At 38.6% G+C, this 20,154-nt stretch overlaps 2 protein-coding genes across 8 annotated transcripts; both read right to left on the bottom strand.

The window, feature by feature from the left end:
* Nucleotides 1-290: 290 nt before the first annotated feature.
* On the bottom strand, nt 291-1,528 carry LOC128615750 (forkhead box protein D1-like). The gene has a single exon (XM_053638069.1). The coding sequence runs from the start codon at nt 1,152-1,154 to the stop codon at nt 291-293; it is 864 nt and encodes a 287-aa protein (XP_053494044.1). The 5' UTR covers nt 1,155-1,528.
* A 10,585-nt stretch (nt 1,529-12,113) lies between these two features.
* On the bottom strand, nt 12,114-19,738 carry zglp1 (zinc finger GATA like protein 1). 7 transcript variants are annotated; one of them, XM_053638917.1, is made up of 8 exons: nt 19,534-19,738; nt 17,769-17,824; nt 16,175-16,271; nt 15,237-16,037; nt 14,813-15,101; nt 14,345-14,454; nt 13,606-13,696; nt 12,114-12,884 (listed from the first exon to the last, which is right to left on the bottom strand). In XM_053638917.1, exons 4-8 carry the CDS (start codon nt 16,018-16,020, stop codon nt 12,752-12,754), a joined length of 1,407 nt encoding a protein of 468 aa, XP_053494892.1. In that variant the 5' UTR covers nt 16,021-16,037; nt 16,175-16,271; nt 17,769-17,824; nt 19,534-19,738; the 3' UTR covers nt 12,114-12,751. The 7 variants fall into 7 exon arrangements, with proteins under 7 accessions (XP_053494892.1, XP_053494891.1, XP_053494893.1 ...); XM_053638916.1 differs by lacking the exon at nt 17,769-17,824; XM_053638918.1 differs by lacking the exon at nt 17,769-17,824 and having other exon boundaries at nt 16,187-16,271.
* Between the last annotated feature and the right edge of the window lie 416 nt (nt 19,739-20,154).

Here is a 20,154-nt window from a genome sequence, read left to right as displayed (position 1 = left end):
TCAACAAAAATCAAGGGAAACTTTCATTCAGTAGAAAAAAAAATACAATCCATAATTTTTTCATTTTTTTATTTTATTTTTAAGTTTGGAATAAAAAATAAAAAAAAAAAATAAAAAAAAAACACAATTACCAGGACTTTCCTTGGATAATTCCACAGTTGTCGGGATTATTAATGTTCTTCCTATATTATAACTATGTGTGTTCTTTTGTGTCAAGTCTTCATATATAGGCTGAACCAGTAATGTTTAGAGAACACACAATTTCATAGATTTTAAGTTAATAAAATGCATTACAGTGTTGCGTCACCGAACCGCTGTAAAAGTTTGGTAGTGAGCGCGGTGTTGTGCAGAGCCTGCAGTTTGTGATATTCCTGCTGAAGAGAGTACAAGCTCGGCGGAAGAGGAGGAAGAGCGGCCGGAGGTGCGAGCTGGGCGCCGGGGAAAGGAGCGCGCGAGCACTCGAGAGTGAGAGAGCGTGATGGATGCGGGAGGTAGCCTTTCAGAAGAGTGGACAGCGCAGGTAAAAGGCTGCCGACAGGTGAGACAAGAGCAGGAGGAGGATGAGGAGGAGGATGAGGATGAGGAGGTGAACGCTCGAGGTAGAGATCCAGAGCCGGGACCGGTAAAGCTGAAGTGTAAGATCCGAGCGGGAATCCCGGAAGAGGCGTTTCCGCGTCCTTGGTGAAGCAGTGGTGCCGCTTGAAGCGCTTCCTGCGCCGCAGGAAACTACCGTTTTCGAACATATCAGAGGACATGGGGTCCAAGGTCCAGTAGTTGCCCTTTCCGGGATTTCCGGGCTCTCGTGGCATTTTCACGAAGCAGTCATTGAGCGACAAGTTGTGCCGGATGGAGTTCTGCCACGCCGGGAACTTCTCGCGGTAGTAGGCGAAGCGGCGGCTGATGAACTCGCAGATCTCGCTGAGGGTCAGCCGCTTGCGGGGGCTCTGCAGGATTGCCATGGTGATGAGCGCGATGTAGGAGTACGGCGGTTTCACGCACGCGACACCGGACACGTCGCTGCGCTTCGCCTCTTCTCCTGGATCCTTCTCCTGGATCCTGCAGTCACTCCTTGACGTTTGAACTTGAGCATCTTTATCCTGTTCTCCAACAACGTCGATGTCGGGCTCCTCCATGGAGCTTTTATCCAAAATCATAATCCCGCAATATATATATATATATTTTAAAAAAAGAAGAAGAAGAAGAAGAAGAAGGGGGGGGGAAAGCTCGCGCCTCAGAGCTGGATCATAAACTCACATCCGAGCTGCGGTGATGATCTTATCCACGCAGACAAATACAAATAAATAAATAAATAAAACAAACACGCCTTGCTTTAAATCCCATCGAAGAAAGAGTGCGCTCCCGTCGTGTCTTTCATGTTTCACAAAAGATAAATGTTTTATTTTGATTGTGATAAAAATCGCAAGAGGAGGGGCATTACTTTTAGTCCTGTAGGTGAAAGCAGCGAGAAAGAAAGGAAAAACATCCTCAAGATCCCCCCCCTTCATGTAACTCTATCCATTAGTAGATGAGAAGGAGGTGATGTCATTTTTTTTATTTTTTTTTTTCAGGAGAGACCAGACTTCGTACCAAAAATAGGCTACACCAAAACACTCAGGCCACTGGTGGCAACAGGATATCAAAGATCTCTTATTTCCCGATTATATAAAATAGTGGGGAAAGTAGTTTTTCGATATTATGCTTTTTACTATTAAACGCACACAAAATAAATAAATAAATAAATAAAATAAATATGCAATAACATTACATAGCATATAAAGCATAATGCACATCTAATCCGCATTATTCACATTTAAGGTTATTTAAAATAAGTTAAAATATATTGGCTTAAAGAATATGATTTCAAATATGCAGATGAGCTTCGATATGCTTCAAAGGTCTGACACAAAAAGATGGATGAATGAACAAAGCACAGTCGTGAGAGCCTATTTATCATTAGGCAGCGGCTTGGAGTTTCTTTTCATTATTAATATTGGTGCACAATCAATAGCTAAAATACATTCTCTAACTTTCATATATCAGAAGTCACAAATAAAGGGTTTTTTTAGTCGATTTCATGGTATCACATGTTCATTTACTACTTGATCAGTAGTTTGATCAGCCAACATGATAGGTCAAGCTTAGCAGTTTCCCCTGCGTGTTATGCTTGCTGTCCAGGATCACCTGAGTAAAGTGTAGAGTGTGAAGTGACAGTTTCCTTTTCACCTCACTTAACTCACACCTAATCCACCTTTTCTGTAATTTGACTCTAGAGTTTAAAATTTTCAGGTGCTGGCACGCTGTTATATAGGCTAATATTTTTATTGGCACAATAAAAAGTCTGAATAATTTTCACTTAATTGTTTTATTGCAATACTCAGAGTCTCTCTCTCATTGCCCTTCCTCCCTACATCTAAAACATATCATATAGCTTTTGGCAAGACGTTTGAATGTGACTCAATTAAAATAACATCTCCTACCTATGCACATTGGATCAAGGACATTCTTTCTTTTCTCACTTTGGAAAAATGAAAAATGTGAAATTTGCAAAATCAAAAAAAAAGTCTCCATGCATAAGGGAAATGAACATTTTTTAGCAAAATGTCTTCCAAAATTTTACATATTTAATTTTTATGGTATATATACATATAAAAAATTTTTTTTTTTCTGATAGCCTTTAAGAATGGCTTTGACAAAAGCAGAGCGTACTGAAGTCATTCTCATGGCTGGATCAGGAAACTATAAATGCCAGTGCCAGATCCACTGCAACCTTGCGACAGTTTCCCGATCCAGCCATATATAAATCATGTATAAAACAAATTTGAACAAACAAAGCTTGAAAAAAAAAAGTATTTACTGACTGTTACAAAAGAAAGACCTTTCATTAGGTTGCACACAAACACTAGGGCTCATTTATCGAGCTGGATATGAACAGATTCATTCATTAGTTTGAGCATTTACACAAGAAATTTGGTATTCATGATTGTGTAATGTACACATAAGAAGACTAACTAATGTAAACCTGATTGACTTCAAAAATATAGCCTATAATTTGCCTGGATTATTGCAATTTTATATATTATAATATAGACGATACTGTTGAGTTTTAAATGGCTTATTTCTATTGAATTTAGCAGACACCCTTATCCAGAGTGACTTATAGTTGTGCTTTGTAGTCTCCAATAAATAAATAAATAAATAAATAAACACATTCTCATGGTAGTTCATTAGGACAGGGACTAAGAACACCATTGAGAAAATTTTCTGACAACCAGTCGTTATATATTATTGTAGTGTCAGAGACGTTCTTTGCACTTGACAGGTGATCAAGAATGGGTGATTGACCACATGCTGGGTCGTGACCCCTAGTTTGAGAACCCCTGCTTTAACAAAATGGAAAAAGGAAGTATGCATTAACATATTAGTGACCCACCGAAGCAGGGGATAACCTTTTAACTCAACAAATTGTTGACTACTGTACTTCCATGAGACATGGGATTTTATCCACTTTATGTGGTGCAGGCATCTTTTCCAAAAATACTAAGACACTTCCACCTAGTGTTGACGCTGTGTACTGAGTTAGGAGGCAGAATTTCATCCCTGATCTAATGCCTTTCTGCCAGTTGATACAGTATAATACAGGATATACACCATAAAACAGTAGTTCTGAACTGGTGGGTTGTGAGTAGGCTCAGAGTGGATCTTTGGTTCGCCTTTTCAAATTTTATTATTATTCTTTTTTAAAAGTCTGAGTATGGTGTATTATCCAGTTTAGTAGTATTGTCATAGTATTGCTGTCTCTACTACAGATTAGGAAAGTAATATTTTAGCTTTAGAGGGTCTACAACCCCATTTAAAAAAGTAGTTGGGACGCTGTGTAAAATGTAAATAAAAACAGAATGCAATGATTTACAAATCTCATAAACCAATATGGTGGGCGCACGGTGGCTAAGTGGTTAGCAGGTTTGCCTCACACCTCCAGGATTGGGGGTTTGATTCCCACCGTGGCCCTGTGTGTGCGGAGTTTGCATGTTCTCCCTGTGCTGCGGGGGTTTCCTCCGGGTACTCTGGTTTCCTCCCCAGTCCAAAGACATGCATGGTAGTCTGATTGGCATTTCCAAAGTGTCCATGGTGTACGAATGGGTGTGTGAGTGTGTATGTGATTGTGTGCCCTGTGATGGACTGGCACCCTGTCCAGGGTGTACCCCGCCTTGTGCCCGATGCTCCCTGGGATAGGCTCCAGGTTCCCCGTGACCCTGAAAAAGGATAAAGCGGTATAGAAGATGGATGGATGGATAAACCCATGTTATTTACAGTCGAATAAACAAAACATCAAATGTTTAAACTGAGTAAATGTACCATTTTAAGTGGAAAAAAATACCATTCCTTAAAATGGTACATTTCCTCAGTTTAAACATTTGATGCTTTCTACTCTTCTATTGTGAATAACATATGGGTTTATGAGATTTGCAAGTCATTGCATTCTGTTTTTACTTACATTTTACACAATGTCCCAACTTTTTTTGGAATTGGGGTTGTATATTTAACTCAGCAGCTCAGCAACTGGCCACATACATCATACCATCATATAGTTGATTATTTTCCCATAACAGCATGCCCCCAAGTGTTTTATTTCTTTCTTAGCAAATTACTGTAAGTCAATGGAAAGCTGTCCATCATACAGTATATGGCCAAATTTGTGGAGATCTGACCATCACACCCACATGTGGGCCTTCCCCAAACTAGGATGTCTATGTATAGGATGTCTATGCATCAGGGCATGTCCCCACTAATGCTCTTGTGACTGAATGGGCAAATACCCACAGCCACAAGCGTGGAGCTTATTATAACAGCAAAGGGGGACTAAGTGTTGTGATGATGAGGTGCCCACAAACCTTTGGCCATTTAGTGTAATTGTTTCATGCTTGTAAAGCAGCTGATGGCTAAGCACCTTTTCATGCCATGAGTATTGTTCATTGCAATATATATGATAATCTACTATAATACCATAAAGTTAATCCACTAATTCTACAAATAATAGAGTAAATCTGCGTTTGTCTTCATGCTCCACAGCCTCGTAACTCCATTCAAAAGCTGCTGAAATTAATTTATTAAGAATTTTTCTTCAGTTTCAGATTTTGTAAAAACAAACTCGGATAGATTGAAGAGAATATACTACTGATGTTGCTGAATACATGATTGAAGAAGACAAAACGAAAACAGTAATCAGGAGATCATCTTTTAGATTAAGCATGTTCGCGGTTCAGCACATCTTAATTGCCGAGGTTGCTCTTACAGTATTTGACGTTCTGGAAATTAGGTCGAGACTGTAGATTGAGGCCATTTGTCATAGACATGCACTGCCTAAAACTGGTGGTGATGTTATCTAAGGAGATAAAGAACATTTAGCAATCAGTGCAAGTCCCTATTCACAACCGTATATAATTAACATGCTTTAAGTTGTAGCAGTTGTTTATTAGCTTGAGGGGTATTGAAAATAACATGGGACATCTGAGTCCTGTTATCTGATGCTATTTGTGTGATCTTTCTCTCTACTTCTCTTTCTCAGTGAACTGAGAGTGCATGTGGCCATGAACAAAGCAAATCCAAAGCTGAGCAGAAGTAGCAAACGAGCTGGAACACTTATTTATTTTGAAAAAAAAGTTTAACGTTGGTGGTTGTCTACTGTGCCATGGGAACAAGCCCAAATAAAAAGCTCATATGCACTCTTATACTGAATCTCCCATGTTTTCTAAACAGTGTACTGTAGAGATAGTTACATTTCGGTTTTCCTTTGAAGAAAGTAGTGTAGGCACTACCAGGCGTCGGCCATTAACTGATCGCAGGTTGTGTGAGGGAACATAAACCTCAAGGAGAGTGTTGAGATAGGGGGGTGCTGTTCCAGACAAGGTTTTGTATGTGAGCATCAAGGCCTTGAATTTGATACGGGCGGCTACAGGAAGCCAGTGGAGGGAGATGAAGAGGGGTGTGACATGGGTTCTCTTGGGCTGGTTGAAGACAAGGCATGCTGCTGTATTCTGAATCATCTGAAGGGGTTTGATGGAGCTGGCTGGGAGGCCCGAGAGTAGTGCATTGCAATAGTCCAGCTTTGAGATAACAAGAGCCTGGACAAGAAGCTGTGTAGCCTGTTCAGTGATCTCATTAGGGTCTGATTTTCGTGATGTTGATGTTGGAACTAAGTGGCCCAAACCTGTTCCAACATCCCAATGCCCCTGTGCACAAAGTGAAGACATGTTTTACCAAAGTGGGTGTGGAAGAACTCGCGTGGCCTGCACAGAGCCCTGACCTCAATTGCTTAACACCAATTCCATACCAGACCTTCGTGCTGGACACCAATCTCTTCTGCTCTTGTGGCTGAATGGGCAAATCTCCAAAGTCACATTCCAAATTCTAGTGGAAAGCCTTGTCAGAAGAGTGGGGGCTGTTGTAGTAGCAATGGGGGGATTGGAATTGGATATTAGTGTAACAGCAGCACCCACCCCAGATTCCCGAATTCCCACACTAAGTGCATGACTGCTCTTATATTTTCTTTTGTGTTCACTCAATTCATTTAAAATCAATTCATTTTAATTGTATTTATATATGCTTTTAATAATGGTCATAGATTAGATATAGATTTAGGTCCTTAATGAGCAAGTCTTAGGTGACAGTCGCAAGGGAAAAAAACCCTGTTCTTTTTTGTTTACATTGTCAGGTGTCTCATCACTGCTCAGTTTCCTAATGTGCACTCCTGTTCTGAGATCAGCACTTGATTTTTTCTGTCTATTTATGTCCTTCTGTCCCTTTGTTTCTTTGCAAAGTTTTGCCATACACTTGTCTGGTTAGGTCCAAGGCATGTTCTCGAGTTCTCAAGTTTGCATAGCCCATTTTCCCCTTTATGATTAAGGATTATCCTTTTTTGTTTTTACCTGCCTGTGCTGTAATCCCCACCTGGACTCATGACAGTGATTACTGAATTGCCCCAAATAAACAACACAATGGTTACATGCCCTTGCATCCTGCCTCATCTTCTTCATGTTGCAATTATTAATCATCTTATCATTATCTTAGAAATGTGAAGGTTTTTTTTATTGAACTGAATGCCACTCACCACTCATCAGCATCAAGGAAAGAACCAAAGTCATAAACAGAATCTTCATATTCATTTTGCAGCCTAAAATGTTATTTAAAATTTGTATTACTTGCAGAAATGCCCAGTGAGCATTTTTGGCCATTATAGAGTAAATAGATATCAACTATAACATTTACACATAACTTTATTTATGGACTTTAATGTTGTGAATTCTTTATATTTCTGGATTTCTTGAGTTAATGATGTCTGGTGAAAATTTCATGTGAATAGCCTCATTGGAAATATATTTACTGAAAAAAAAAAATGTTGACACGTTCAATACTTATTTCCCCCACTGTAAGTGACTGAAATATAATTTTTATAAGCATATTGAAAACAAACAAAAAAAATCCTTCAGCAGCTCCATATGTGTAATATACTATAAGATCTTACCTTGAATGTTAGAAAGAGAAGACAAGAAGAAAGCAGTTTCTGAGCTTTAATTGTGCACCAGTTAGATTGTCCGACTAGATTATCTACATCCCTTGTTCTTTCAGGAACAATCTGTATTTGGTACTGCATCACTTCAAAGGAAAGTGACATTTTTATTACAGTATTACATATAATAACTAGTGCTTTCTCTGATAACAGTAACAGACTGATTAGAAGAGGCAAAAAGTTGTTTGCACTGTAGTCACACCATTAAATCTCCTCTTCTGCTTAATATCATCTTAAGTATCAAATGTGCGAATGCCATAAATTTCTGGAAAAAGCCACGCTACAGCATACACTGTGCTGAAAGAGCTTACTGTCATACTAAAGATAAGCAAGTCATCACTTCAGCATGAACAGCACTAGCAAAAGGTTACTAAGTACAGGTGTGTACAGCGTGTTCCTGCTTCAATCATGCAGTTTTTCCTTTCAGGTTCAGGATGTTCTACATGTATGTTTGCTTCACTTTGAGTCATTTTCATTATGTAAGATTTTAGTTTGTGTTTTTTTAAGCCCACATCATATTTCGTTTGTCATCACACTTGAATAAGTTTTATGTAACATGTAATATTTGGGACATTGTGTTACATCACAGAAAATGTGTGTTACATTCTAGACAATGGTGAGTTTTTTGTGTGCATCCACCACTCTCAATCTCTTACACCTGTCCCCATCCACCTCTAGTCACAAAAAAGAGAAGAGAAAATGTATCCATCCATCCATCCACCCATCTTCTACCTCTTACTCCTTTTCAGGGTCACGGGAGAACCTGGAGCCTATCCAAGGAAGCATCGGGCTCAAGGCGGGGCACATCCTGGACAGGGTGCCTGTCCATCACAGGGGAGAAGATGTATATGAGAAGAAAACGAAGAGGAAATTGGAAAAAAAAGAGACAGCTATAATAATAATAATAATAATAATAATAATCACCATCATAATAATAATAGGCAAGAAGAAGAAGAAGCGCAGTACCAATAATACCAATTATGTATATAGTGCAGCTCCTGGGCATTTCTTTTAGTCCTGTAGGTGAAAGCACCAAGAAGGTAAGAGAGAACATCCTCAAGATGTTTTCCCTCACACAACTCTATCGATTAGCAGATGAGAAGAAAGATATGTCTTTTTTTTTTCCAGGAGAGACCAGACTTCATACCAAAAATAAGCTACAACAAAACACTCAGGTCACTGCTGTTACTTTGAATTGCAACAGGATATTAAAGATAACTGTCATATTGCACTATATACAGTCATGTGATAAAATAAGTACACCCCATGGAAATTGTTGCTTTTTCCCCGGACAGATGGGCTCACATTACCTTCAAGCACTCTTTGATATGATGCAGAATTCATGGTTGAATCAATGAAAGTAAGCTGTCCAGTCCCTGAGGCAGCGAAGAAACCCCAAACCATAACATTTCCACGCTGTCTTTGGTCTGCACCAAACATGTCTGCTGTTACTGTGGCCAAACTATTATATCTTTGATTCTTCTGTCCAGAGCACATTATTCCAAAAGGCCTGGCCTTTGCCTATATGCTCATTGGCAAACTGTAGTCTTGCTCTAATGTTCTTTTTAGATAGAAAAGGCTTTTTCCTGGCACGCCTCCCATGCAGGTCAAATTTGTGCAATCTCTTTCTGATTGTAGAAGCATGCACTTTGACACCAACAGTTGCAAGACTTACTAGCAGATCCTGTGATGAAATTTTGGGGATTTAGGGAGACTTCTTTTTGCATCAGACGGTCTTCTCTTGGGCTGAATTTGCTAGAACACCAATCCTGGACAAATCGGCAGTCGTTTGAAATCTGCGCCACCTGTAGATGATTTTCCTTACAATGGCATGATGCATTTCAGATCATTTGTAGATCTTTTTAAATCCCTTTTAGATTGTGGAAAGTTTTAAATATTTGGGAACTTATTTAGATACAAGTTTTAGTTTTTGTGAGAACGTAGACAATATTTTAAGGAAAGCAAGTCAAAGGTTATTTCTTATGCATGAACTTAAGAGTTTTGATGTTAGTCAATCAGTTTTGGAAATGGTATACAAAAGTCATGTTGAGAGTATTGTAATGTTTAATATTACAGCCTGGTATGGTAACTTAGGAGTCAGGAATAAAAATAAGTTGCAGAGGATAGTCAGAACTGCAGGAGAAATAATAAGACACCAGCAAACACAGCTTGATAAACTGTATTTGCTGGCAATACACAGAAGAGCAACAAAGGTTGTATTTGATTCCACACACCCACTTAACTCAGAATTTGTAATGCTTCCATCTGGAAGAAGGTATAAGGTCCACAAATATCTTAGAAATGTATATAAACATTCCTTTATACCAGTGGCAATGAGAATATTAAATGAGGGGTAAACAACTCCTTTTGAGAATAATTGTTATATTGATGCACGTGTATAACTTGTATATCGTGTATAATTATGTGTGTGTTGGGGGGGGGGGGGGGGGTCGGCTGTGTTTGAGAAGCCAAAGAAGAATTTCCACAATGGTGGACAATAAAGTTAAATCGATCAATCAATCCCTTACCAGACTCCTAGGCATCCACAACCTTTTTTCTGAAGGCCTTATAGAAGAGGCCTTATATAGCCTCTTTAGATCTTGGCATGATGACACCACACACCTCAATAGCAAAGGGAACACCAGACACTAGATGTGAGAGTGGTATAAATAAGACAGGTTCCACCTGCACTCCCTAAGCAGATTCAAATCACTGGCACTCAATCCTGAAAACCTGATTCTAATTTTATGGATTTGAAGGTGTGATAAATGTAGGGGTGTTCTTACTTTTTCCATGTGACTGATCTGGTTTTTTTTTTTGGATAATTTAAATTGTGAAAATTAGAGCGACAACTAACGATTATTTTCATAATCGATTAGTTATTCGATTATTTTTTGGATGCGGGCAGGGGTAAACACCGCTAGTATTATATTTGAGATGATATTACCTTTCTAAAATCCACACACTAGATAGAGTGCATAGTGTAAGTGTACAATACTTCTGTTGGGACACAACTTTAGTATTTACTCTCCGAAGCCTGTTTTCGGAACAGAAGTAACGTAATGAGTAAATCTCTCCCGTACCGTACGCAGACCAACTAATCGATACTGAGATTCGTTGACAACGATTTTCATAATCGATTATTATCGATTTTATCGATTAGTTGTTGCAGCTCTAGTGAAAATTACTACAAAATGTCAATTTTATGTGTCATTTATTTTTTTTATTTATTTATTAATAGGCACTGTTTCAAAGAGGATCAAATGTTTTTTTTTTTTTCATATGACTGAAAAATAAAAAATAATGAGAAATTATATATTTTTATAGTGTGGTTAAAGCACCCTATTCACAATAAGGATGAAAAATGTCAATTTTTGGATAAAAAATAATTTTTATATAATTTTTAAAAGATTTTATATCAATCAATATTTAAGTGTTTGAAATGTAGCATTTCAATATTAATGTAGAATATCAACAAGTGAACAAAACAAAGAAAAAAAAAATATTTCAAGGCATGAGCTAAATATTTCCAAAATTACTGGTTTCAGTCTTAGCCCATGTACTCACATTTGCTTTAAATTTATTGAAAAGTCATGAGACATGAGGAAATGATTTGCAGCTCCATGGTGATGTAGCCCTTGCTGATAGATAAATAAACCCTTCATGGCTGGGAAAAAGGAAAATAAGATTCCAGCAAGTATTCCTCTCCTTTAATACACAAAGCTTTCACTTCCACTGCACTTCATCTGGTCCATATTCAGCTGTATGGGTCAAATAAATGACCAAAGTCAGATTCAGAGCAAAGTGAACTGATGGAAATGATGCAATGCTGGTTTGAGACTTATGCATTAATTTTAAACAGCCATTTTGTAGCCTAAGAAAGATATTATAAGCTTAAGTAGTGACCTTATTTTTGTCACTGTATGGCTAAAATTACAGGACTAGCTGTCTGGTATGTGTTTAGCATCAGAAATTATAACTAACAAAATATTCATATACCTAACGTCATGACAAATTTCAGTGCATATTCAACATGCACATTATTCAATATTTTAGTGTGGATTATGTAAATTATTCTTTCTCCATTCCTTTTATCCTCCTTAACTGAAGGTCAGGAATGGTTGTGAATAAATAAATGCTACATGCACCAGAAGTAATGAAACTGAATGAAGCTGAACTCTGAATGAATGTTCCTTCATGGTTAAAATACTGACTTTATGTATCCAGAGGGTTTGACATTGAAGAGAAGTTTTGTGTGCACGCGCGCTGATAAAGCAGACCAGTGGTATCCATTTAAAAAAGGGGGGGGGGGGGGGGGGCAGGACGACTCTGGGGCTTCACCAGTCAATTCTCGGTCACAGTGTGGGGAAATAGACTGTGTATTAATTAACAGTAACTGTTTTTTCCCTGTGATGTGCAGCCTATTTTGGAATAAACCTATCATTCTTATTTTAGCCCATTATGTGGTAGAACACAACTATACCTAAAGCACAAAAATTCTTAAAATGGCTTTTTTTTTGGGTTTCTGAATCAACAAATACCAAACTCTACATCACACAATTTAATTTTCAACCAAATCCAAACAAGATTACAGAATAACTTCTTATGTAAAAATGTATCACAGGCAGCAAAAGAGTGAACAAAAACAATCACACAGGAGTTTGTGAAGACAGTAATATGCATGCATTTAAGGCCTAAATAGGCGACACTAGCAAAATTTACCCATTCTACACACTTCACGTTCTCAGAAAGATTGCGTGTAGACTTAGAAGATCATAAATTATAAAGGTGCTTAGTCAATTTTCTTTTTAGGAGTCAGAAGAAACAATTAGTAAGACGAGGTATGTTCATATGCTCAAATATTAATTTTAATTATAACAAAAAAAAAAAAAAAAAGTGACAAATATATGGAAGTCTTTACAATATTAAGAACTATTCCAGCTAGATCTTTTACAAACACACAGACACTACCGGAATATTATAGATTACTTTCCATATAGTTATAAAGCTGATGTGGGACTGGTTACAGCTGAGAAATGCTTTTTATTCATTAGTACACACTTGCTTTATATGAATATTCCAGAACAACCGAAGTTGTCCTAGAATTCCCAAGTGAAAACTGGCCACCTATGAGAAGAACAATCTAGAGCACATGGAGACTGGATTCTAGAACACGGGTCCGTCCTACCATCCAGCCCGTTTGCTTTGCGAGGAGAGTTGGAGGAGATCTCCGCACTTCAAACACTTGGAGTTGGAGCTGGCCTCCTTCCGGGGAATGTTCCAACACTGCATACAGCGCACGCGGTACTTCTTATACCTGTCATGCCCAAACCAGGATTTCCAGTCAGAACAACAGAAGTGGGGATTGTTCTCATTTTTCTTCATTAGTCTAAAATATAGAGTTCAACTTGAATAAAAGTCAATTCGGAAAATAGTCATTGGACTCGCATAACTATTCTTTTAGCTGAATTCTTGCTGGACATAAGCAGCTCTACAAAGCTTTAAATAAGACTCCAACACTAATCTGTTCTGACATGTTGAGTGAATCGAACAACTCCTTTTAGACTGATAATATAATATAATACAAGTGAGTTTTAAAATGTTCCATTCATAAAAGCTCAACCATTTTTACAGTTCTCAATTTGGCCTCTCGATCACATGCCTGCTATCATCCAGGGAGGGTTAGGATTAACACATGCTTCTTCTGAGACACGGGATTCCACCTTATATTTTTTTTTCTAACTACTGCTCATCACACTGCTCAACACACTCTTTTCTGCATACGATACCTCACAGATGGCCATGATTGGAGTGGTGTCACTCTGACTAACAGAGGATCAGAGATTATGGCCAATTTAGCTCCCTCAGTGTCCCAGCCACAGATGGCTGTGGCATCGCTGGGATTCAAATTCACAAACTGCGGACGATAGGGTTTTCCGTCGCCCTACTCAGGAGCCCAATTGTGAACCAATCAGCCAATAAAAATTGCAATAATACACTCCTATCTACACAGGTGATCAGAGTGATAGCAATCTCACCTGATCCCACAGGCATTGCAGAGTGGAGTACCATCTTCTGCATCTCGCCATAAAGGAGTCTTCTTTGTGCAGCATGATGCACATATCTTCTCTAAAGAGCAAGAATCACATCAGAAATATTTCATCATCTACCTAATCAATATCAGTGTGTGGTTTTGCACATGCTCTCATCATAAATTATGACGTTTTCTCATCGAATAAAACTGAAGCCAATATATACAAAAATTAAACTCTTCTGAAAGATAGAAAACTGTCGTAGTATGCACAACATAACCGATAAATTGTTGCTTGATAAACAATATGTTTTAAAGTTTTTTTGATAGTGGGATGTAGAGTGATTCTGGAACTGTAATGAGGGACTGAGAACATCTGAACACCTTGTTGTATAGCATGTTGCAGATGCATGCAACCCATAAGGCAACAAATTAGTCAAGTTACCCAACAACCATTTTACACACATCACATACCAGCCATACACTGTCTAATCACCTTCTACAAATAAGTTATATGCAATCCTTATTTTCCACTCCGATTCAGCCATGTCAAGTTCTACTGTGGGATCAGAGCGCTATCTGCTGTTGGAATAGGGCATTCACACAGAATATTAAATGCACCGTGTGTTATACTTACAAATAAATAAATCCAATTCAGTGTTGTCCTTATATCCAAACTGATACAATTATATACTCCACACGGTGATAGAGGGCTGTATGTTTGGCATTCGAACCGCAGTACTTACTGTACAGGCTGGCCGAGTCACTCTCCTCTTCCGAGCTGCTGGTTCGCTGGGAATTCTGCAGTGATGTGGAACTATAGCTTCTGCTCCTCCTGCCACGCCTGCACAGCTTACTACAGGACAGACCAAGGACATTGAGATGACGTTCTCCAGCAGGGACACAATGCAAACTTACCCATGAGTGTGATTTACATGATTGTGTTTTATGCCAATTTGAATTCTTCAACGAAATCTCCAAGATGGCCCATGTGCTGTAATTGCACGATTCGGCCACGTAACCACTGGTCTGTAAATGTATCATGAAAGTACAAAATCTGCTACATGAAAATAAAGTCTAAAATTAGGGTTACTTGGGATTTGTGATGTTAAAAAAAAATTATTTCTAATGTAGGATTTCTGTATAGTGACAGTGTATTACTGTCTCATTTAAAAAGCTTACGTTTTGTGTCATGTAAAGGACTATGTGCTTGCCTGTAGTTGGAGGTGATGAGGAGGCGGCACTGGTCTGTGCTGTGATCCAGCTCTGGGTGCATGCTGAACATGACTCCCTGAAGCCCTGGGTCTTGTAGATCAGCACTGCGTGCAGGGTGAGCCTGCTTCCTAGGTGTCCTCCTTCGGTTACCCCAACTGGACTGTGCAGAGATCGCTGTAAGAATCTTTTCGGCCTCCCGGACCTTCTCATCCTCCAGGTTATTGTTTAAATCTGTTCTTGATGGTGGGGTTTCTGACAACAATGCACTCTCACACTCTGGATTTTCACCTTCATTGAAAGAAAAGCAAGAGTCTTCATATTTTTCAGCAACCAGCGATGATGTAAAGTCAACAGAGCTTATTTCACGACTTTGTGGAGACTCAGATATAGACGAAATACTCGCCATTTCATTCATACCCTCACCGTTCTCTATGGTGTGTTCACAAATTTCCACTTGTTTTGTCAAGTCAAGTGGTAGCTCTGATGTTTCACCCAGGAAACAGCGGTCAGTCCTTTCTTCACTCATTACCCTGCTGGAAAGTAAACTGTCCTCTGTGGTCTCAGAAATGAGCTCTGCAAGATCCTCTACATCTCTGATTGTTGCACTTTCACGGTTCTCACCGGTGCGCCGAACTGACAGGTGATCAGTTGGATCGATATGTGGAACAGAGCAGCAAACATCAGACTCCATCGCAAGTTCCATCGCATCAGCTCTCGAGGACACGGTAGAAGAAGTAAAACCAGCTGAAGGAAACGAGGACCATTCTTGCCTAACATCTCTGTCTTCAGATTTAGTATTTATTTTAGTCGTGTGGGTTTTGGAGTCTTCTTCCTCTGTTCCACCAGAGTGCAGCAGCCTCTCACACTGGAGGTTTATGAGACTCATCACCTCCCATGGACTACTGCTCAACACAGACAAGCCTGCTGTAAAGCTAGGCTGTGTTTTGACAGTTCTAACTTCCTGACCTTTTTGCTTCAAGCTAGTCGAGTCGTGTGAAACAATCATCTCTTTGGAGCCATCATGGAGTTTGTCTGCATCCAGACTGTGCTGTTCTGGTGGTGTAACAAGCTTAGTGGCTTCATGAAGAAGGTACAAGAGAGAAGACTGAGTCATGCAAGTGTCTTCAGGATCCATGTCGTCTCTGGTACTTTCTGAGGTCACGGGGCAGTTTCTGAGATCAGCTGGAGGGTTAAGTTCAGAACTCATGCTTCATTGACAGTTTTCTGCGACAAACAGTAATGTGAACAACATTTATGTAAATAAAGTTATGCTCATTAGTGGAATGCAGGTTTCATATCATGCCATGATTTAAGCTAGTGTTACATTGTGTGAGTAGAGCAGTATTTTAAAGAAATTTCACCATTGGCACAACCATATTTCTAACTGTCCCATGATGTTCATGTCATTCTATCATGTCCTCCTATCGATGGATTTTAGACGAGCATCACAGCAGCTTTCTATAATGAGAAATTGTTGATACAGACATAAATGTCATCGGATGTCTTGGCACTGCTGAATACGTCACACTATACAGCCAAATCAACATGTGACCAAAGAGTTCTTACACAATGTGCTGCTTTTGACAGCAACAGCAAAAACAGGCCAAAAGCTCGTACAGCATAAACCGCATTTTAGTCATGATGTACAACCTGATGTCTTACCGTCTCAAGATATTAATTCAAACATATCCTTGTCTAATTACCACGTAGGCATTTCTTAACACAGTAGCCAAACCGTACCTCTACTCTACAGTTTATCTAGAAATTAGAATTTCGTGTCCCATTCAGCCATCCAGCTTCTATACCGCTTATACTTTTCAGGGTCACGGGGGAACCTGGAGCCTATCCCAGGGAGCGTCAGGCACAAGGCAGGGTACACCCTGGACAGGGTGCCAATCAATCGCAGGGCACAATCACATACACACCCATTCATACACTACGGACACTTTGGAAACGCCAAGCTGCCAACCATGCATGTCTTCGGACTGGGGGAGGAAACCCGCAGCACGGGGAGAACATGCAAACTCCGCACACACACAGGGCCACAGGGGGTATTGAACCCCCGACCCTGGAGGTGTGAGGCGAACGTGCTAACCGGAGTAAGCTAAGCCACCGTGCGCCCATGTCCAATTCATTTCGGCTTGGAAACGGATTACAACATGGCCTAAATATTGAGTCACACAGCAGTTGAATCCAAGTCGGTGTTAACATCATCAAGCTTGAATGTTTGCATCTCTGTTAAAATGCTATAAAATTATGAAATGTACCTCATTAAACATTAAGTTGTTTAATAACCTTTTTAAAAAAAAGATGTAACAAATTTACCTTATAGTATTATTTATGTCATAGAAAGCTGAAGGGTGGGATGTCTTCAAAACAGTTTTTAAATCGACAAACGAATATTTACAGCTTTTACTTACAGAGTTTTCAGTGTTAGTGGACCAAAGCTCAACTTTATAAACACTCAAAATGTTATTTGGAGTTGTTTTGACCATTTAAAAAAAATTTTTTTTACTGATAATAAAAGTACCAATTGTAAAACATAACTTGTATTATACTCTTGTTAGTTTTATGATAGTAAAAGGTATGCAGTTTGTATACACTTTTGCACTTACCTGTATAAACAAAACAAGAGGTATTAGACAGCAGTATACAGAATGACATACCACTTTTATATGGCTTTGGAATTTATACTATACTTCAAATAAGTAAAAAGGATATTTTATATAAACGCCCGAGCTAATCTACAGGTAAGCGTATATATTTATGGCGTTTGATGAACTCCCTGTTACTCAAATGGCTGGTTACACTGCATCAAATAATAAAAAAAAACAAAAACAAATACACCCCGACAACGTTTAATCTAAACATAAGAGTTACTTACTGTATATTAAATATATACTTTGTTGTTAGTTATTACAATGTGACTTTTCTGAGGCGATTCTTTTAACTTACACGCGCGCACGAGCGCCTTCACAGCACCGGGTGTAGTTTCATCAATCATATCATGGCTTTAAAAACAAACAAACAAACAAACAAATAAAAACAAGTTTTTTGTCCCCCCAATACAACCTTTTCCAATAAATTCAATTCCAACACCCGTTAAAAGTTTCTTATAGATCTTCAAAGACATATACGAACATATAGAGAGATCTGACATCATGATCATGGGTGATCCCTCCATCCACACAATTACGCTCCTCTCATTACTGTCTTTACAATTATTAAACAGTCCATAAACCTCTCCAAAACTGCTCTCCAACCAAATAATAGCTCAGACAACAGCCCGAGTACACGCTACACCTTACCATATAAAATCTAACTCGTTGTTTTTTATAGCTATACAGCGTTGTCCAATACGTTTATATTTTGTGAAACGCTCAGTCACGTCACGTGAGGACAACACGTCACGTGACCACCAGGAGTCCAGGTGTTGCTAGTTTGAAACTTAGCTCGTTGAAGGCCATTTAAAAACAGTAAATAAAACAAAACCACAGTCTACTAACTTGATTGTAGCCGTAATTACATATTCCACGTGAAGTGATTTTTATTCATACTAATTAGTATAGGTAAACATACATTTTCATAAACTCTTGTCAAGATCACTTAATTAGCCGCCTTCTTTGTGCACATACCATACCCCTTTAGATGCACTATAATGCTCAAATACATTGGTAGTAATTTGAGCTTAATGGTTTGTAGTTATTTAGCTTTATTTAGTTGCTTTATTTAACAGTTTGGTTGTCGCTGTGGTCATAGTTATGTGCGCAAAGACAGCTAAACAAATAAGCACAATGTGGACTATGGGTTCCATTTGAAAGATTATTAGAGACAATAAAGTGGGTGTGGTTCTTTCTTAAAAGAAGATAAAAATCATGTATGGTGTATATCTCACAATACTAAGCAAGGTATAGGTTCCTTTATATGCTTCTGAATTAACAGCATTTTGAGTTGTATGATTTATATTTATTCGTTTCACAAATAGCTTTATGCAAAGACATTTACATGTATGTTGCTTTCTTTAATGATTTGGTGCGTTCAGTGGTTTACTGGTGGTCACAATGGGGTTCCATATTAGAGATGTGTGTGAGGTTATATATCTTAAAGCAAAAATATTATGTAAATTAATAGTTAAATGGGTAACACGATGACGCTCATAATACTACCCAAGGCATAAATTCCGTTAACATGCATACTCTTGCAAGCTCAGAGAATTAATTCAATTGCAGTTCCACAACTCTTAAGGCTGGCTTTCCAAACAAACAAACAAAAAAGTTTGTCATGTCTTGACTAATAACACAGACAGGGGATAACCCTGTTTATTATTTTTGAAAACCGGCTTTAGGAGAATTATCTTCTTTTGGAAGGCAAGGTCATGTGAAGGAAATTATTCATTTTTACTTATGCATAGTTTTGTTTTTGTTCTGTTCATGTTCATCTGAGGATGATGCCTAAGAAGTCCATGTCACTTAGATTAGTACAGAATGTTTATCTGTATGCAGAGACACAAACATGTTCTTCTGTTCAAGGTTCATCTGCACATCTTCTAAGATCCTGAAACAAAGCCTGTTTGAACTGCCTCGAACTGCTTCTTTAAGGTACACAGAAGTGTCATTCTCTGCATTTCATATATATAGTAGTGGTTCAGCACAAGTGCTTTAGAGCGCTCTCATTATTCTATCCTGTATTAACCATCTTTCTGTAATAAACCTTTTTTTACCTTCAGAGGACTAGTCTGCGAGTGTTGTCTAATTTAAACAACAATTTGGCATCTCCTGGCTGGGCTGCGCGAGGACGTTCGTAGAAAAGTTTCACCCTGCAGACCGTGTTGCCACGCAGGCAGTTTGCCCTTTGTTGTGTAGAGCGAAAGACCGATGCAGCCTTACTACTGACTGGTAGGATCAGAATATGGACTTTAGAAGTTCATCAAGAATTTTGAATTAGAATTATATGAAGTCATTGTGTATTGCTGTCTCTATGGAAGGGAGTCAGTGAAATAAATGTGTGTATTACATTGAGAGAAGTATTACATGGAGCGATTTCTTATAAGAAGTTCCAGGAACTTCACCTCTGCGACGGCAGAGAGATTGGTGTTTCTTAGATCACAGCTTCAAAACTAAGATATATACCAATGGGTGGGTGTATATTGTATATTTTATATATATATATATATATATATATATATATATAAAAATATAAATAATGTAGTAGTGGTTCAGCACAAGCGCTTCAGAGCACGCTCATTATTCTATCCTTTATTCTACCCTGTATTAACCATCTTACTGTTATAAACCTTTTTTTACCTTCAGAGGACGAGTCTGCGAGTGTTGCCTAATTTCCA

This window comes from Ictalurus furcatus, chromosome 12 (genome assembly GCF_023375685.1).
Source record: "Ictalurus furcatus strain D&B chromosome 12, Billie_1.0, whole genome shotgun sequence".
NCBI lineage: Eukaryota > Metazoa > Chordata > Actinopteri > Siluriformes > Ictaluridae > Ictalurus > Ictalurus furcatus.
Note: the sequence above shows the minus strand (reverse complement) of the source record. Positions and strands in the feature narration are given on the sequence as shown.

Coding starts and splice junctions, on each gene's coding strand:
- LOC128615750 (XM_053638069.1), bottom strand. CDS start 1,154: ATGATTTTGGATAAAAGCTCCATGGAGGAGCCCGACATCGACGTTGTT.
- zglp1 (XM_053638917.1), bottom strand. CDS start 16,020: ATGAGTTCTGAACTTAACCCTCCAGCTGATCTCAGAAACTGCCCCGTG. Junction 14,455..14,812: donor CTCATCACCTCCAACTACAG/GCAAGCACATAG, acceptor TCTGTCCTGTAG/TAAGCTGTGCAGGCGTGGCA. Junction 13,697..14,344: donor TGACTCGGCCAGCCTGTACA/GTAAGTACTGCG, acceptor CTTGCTCTTTAG/AGAAGATATGTGCATCATGC.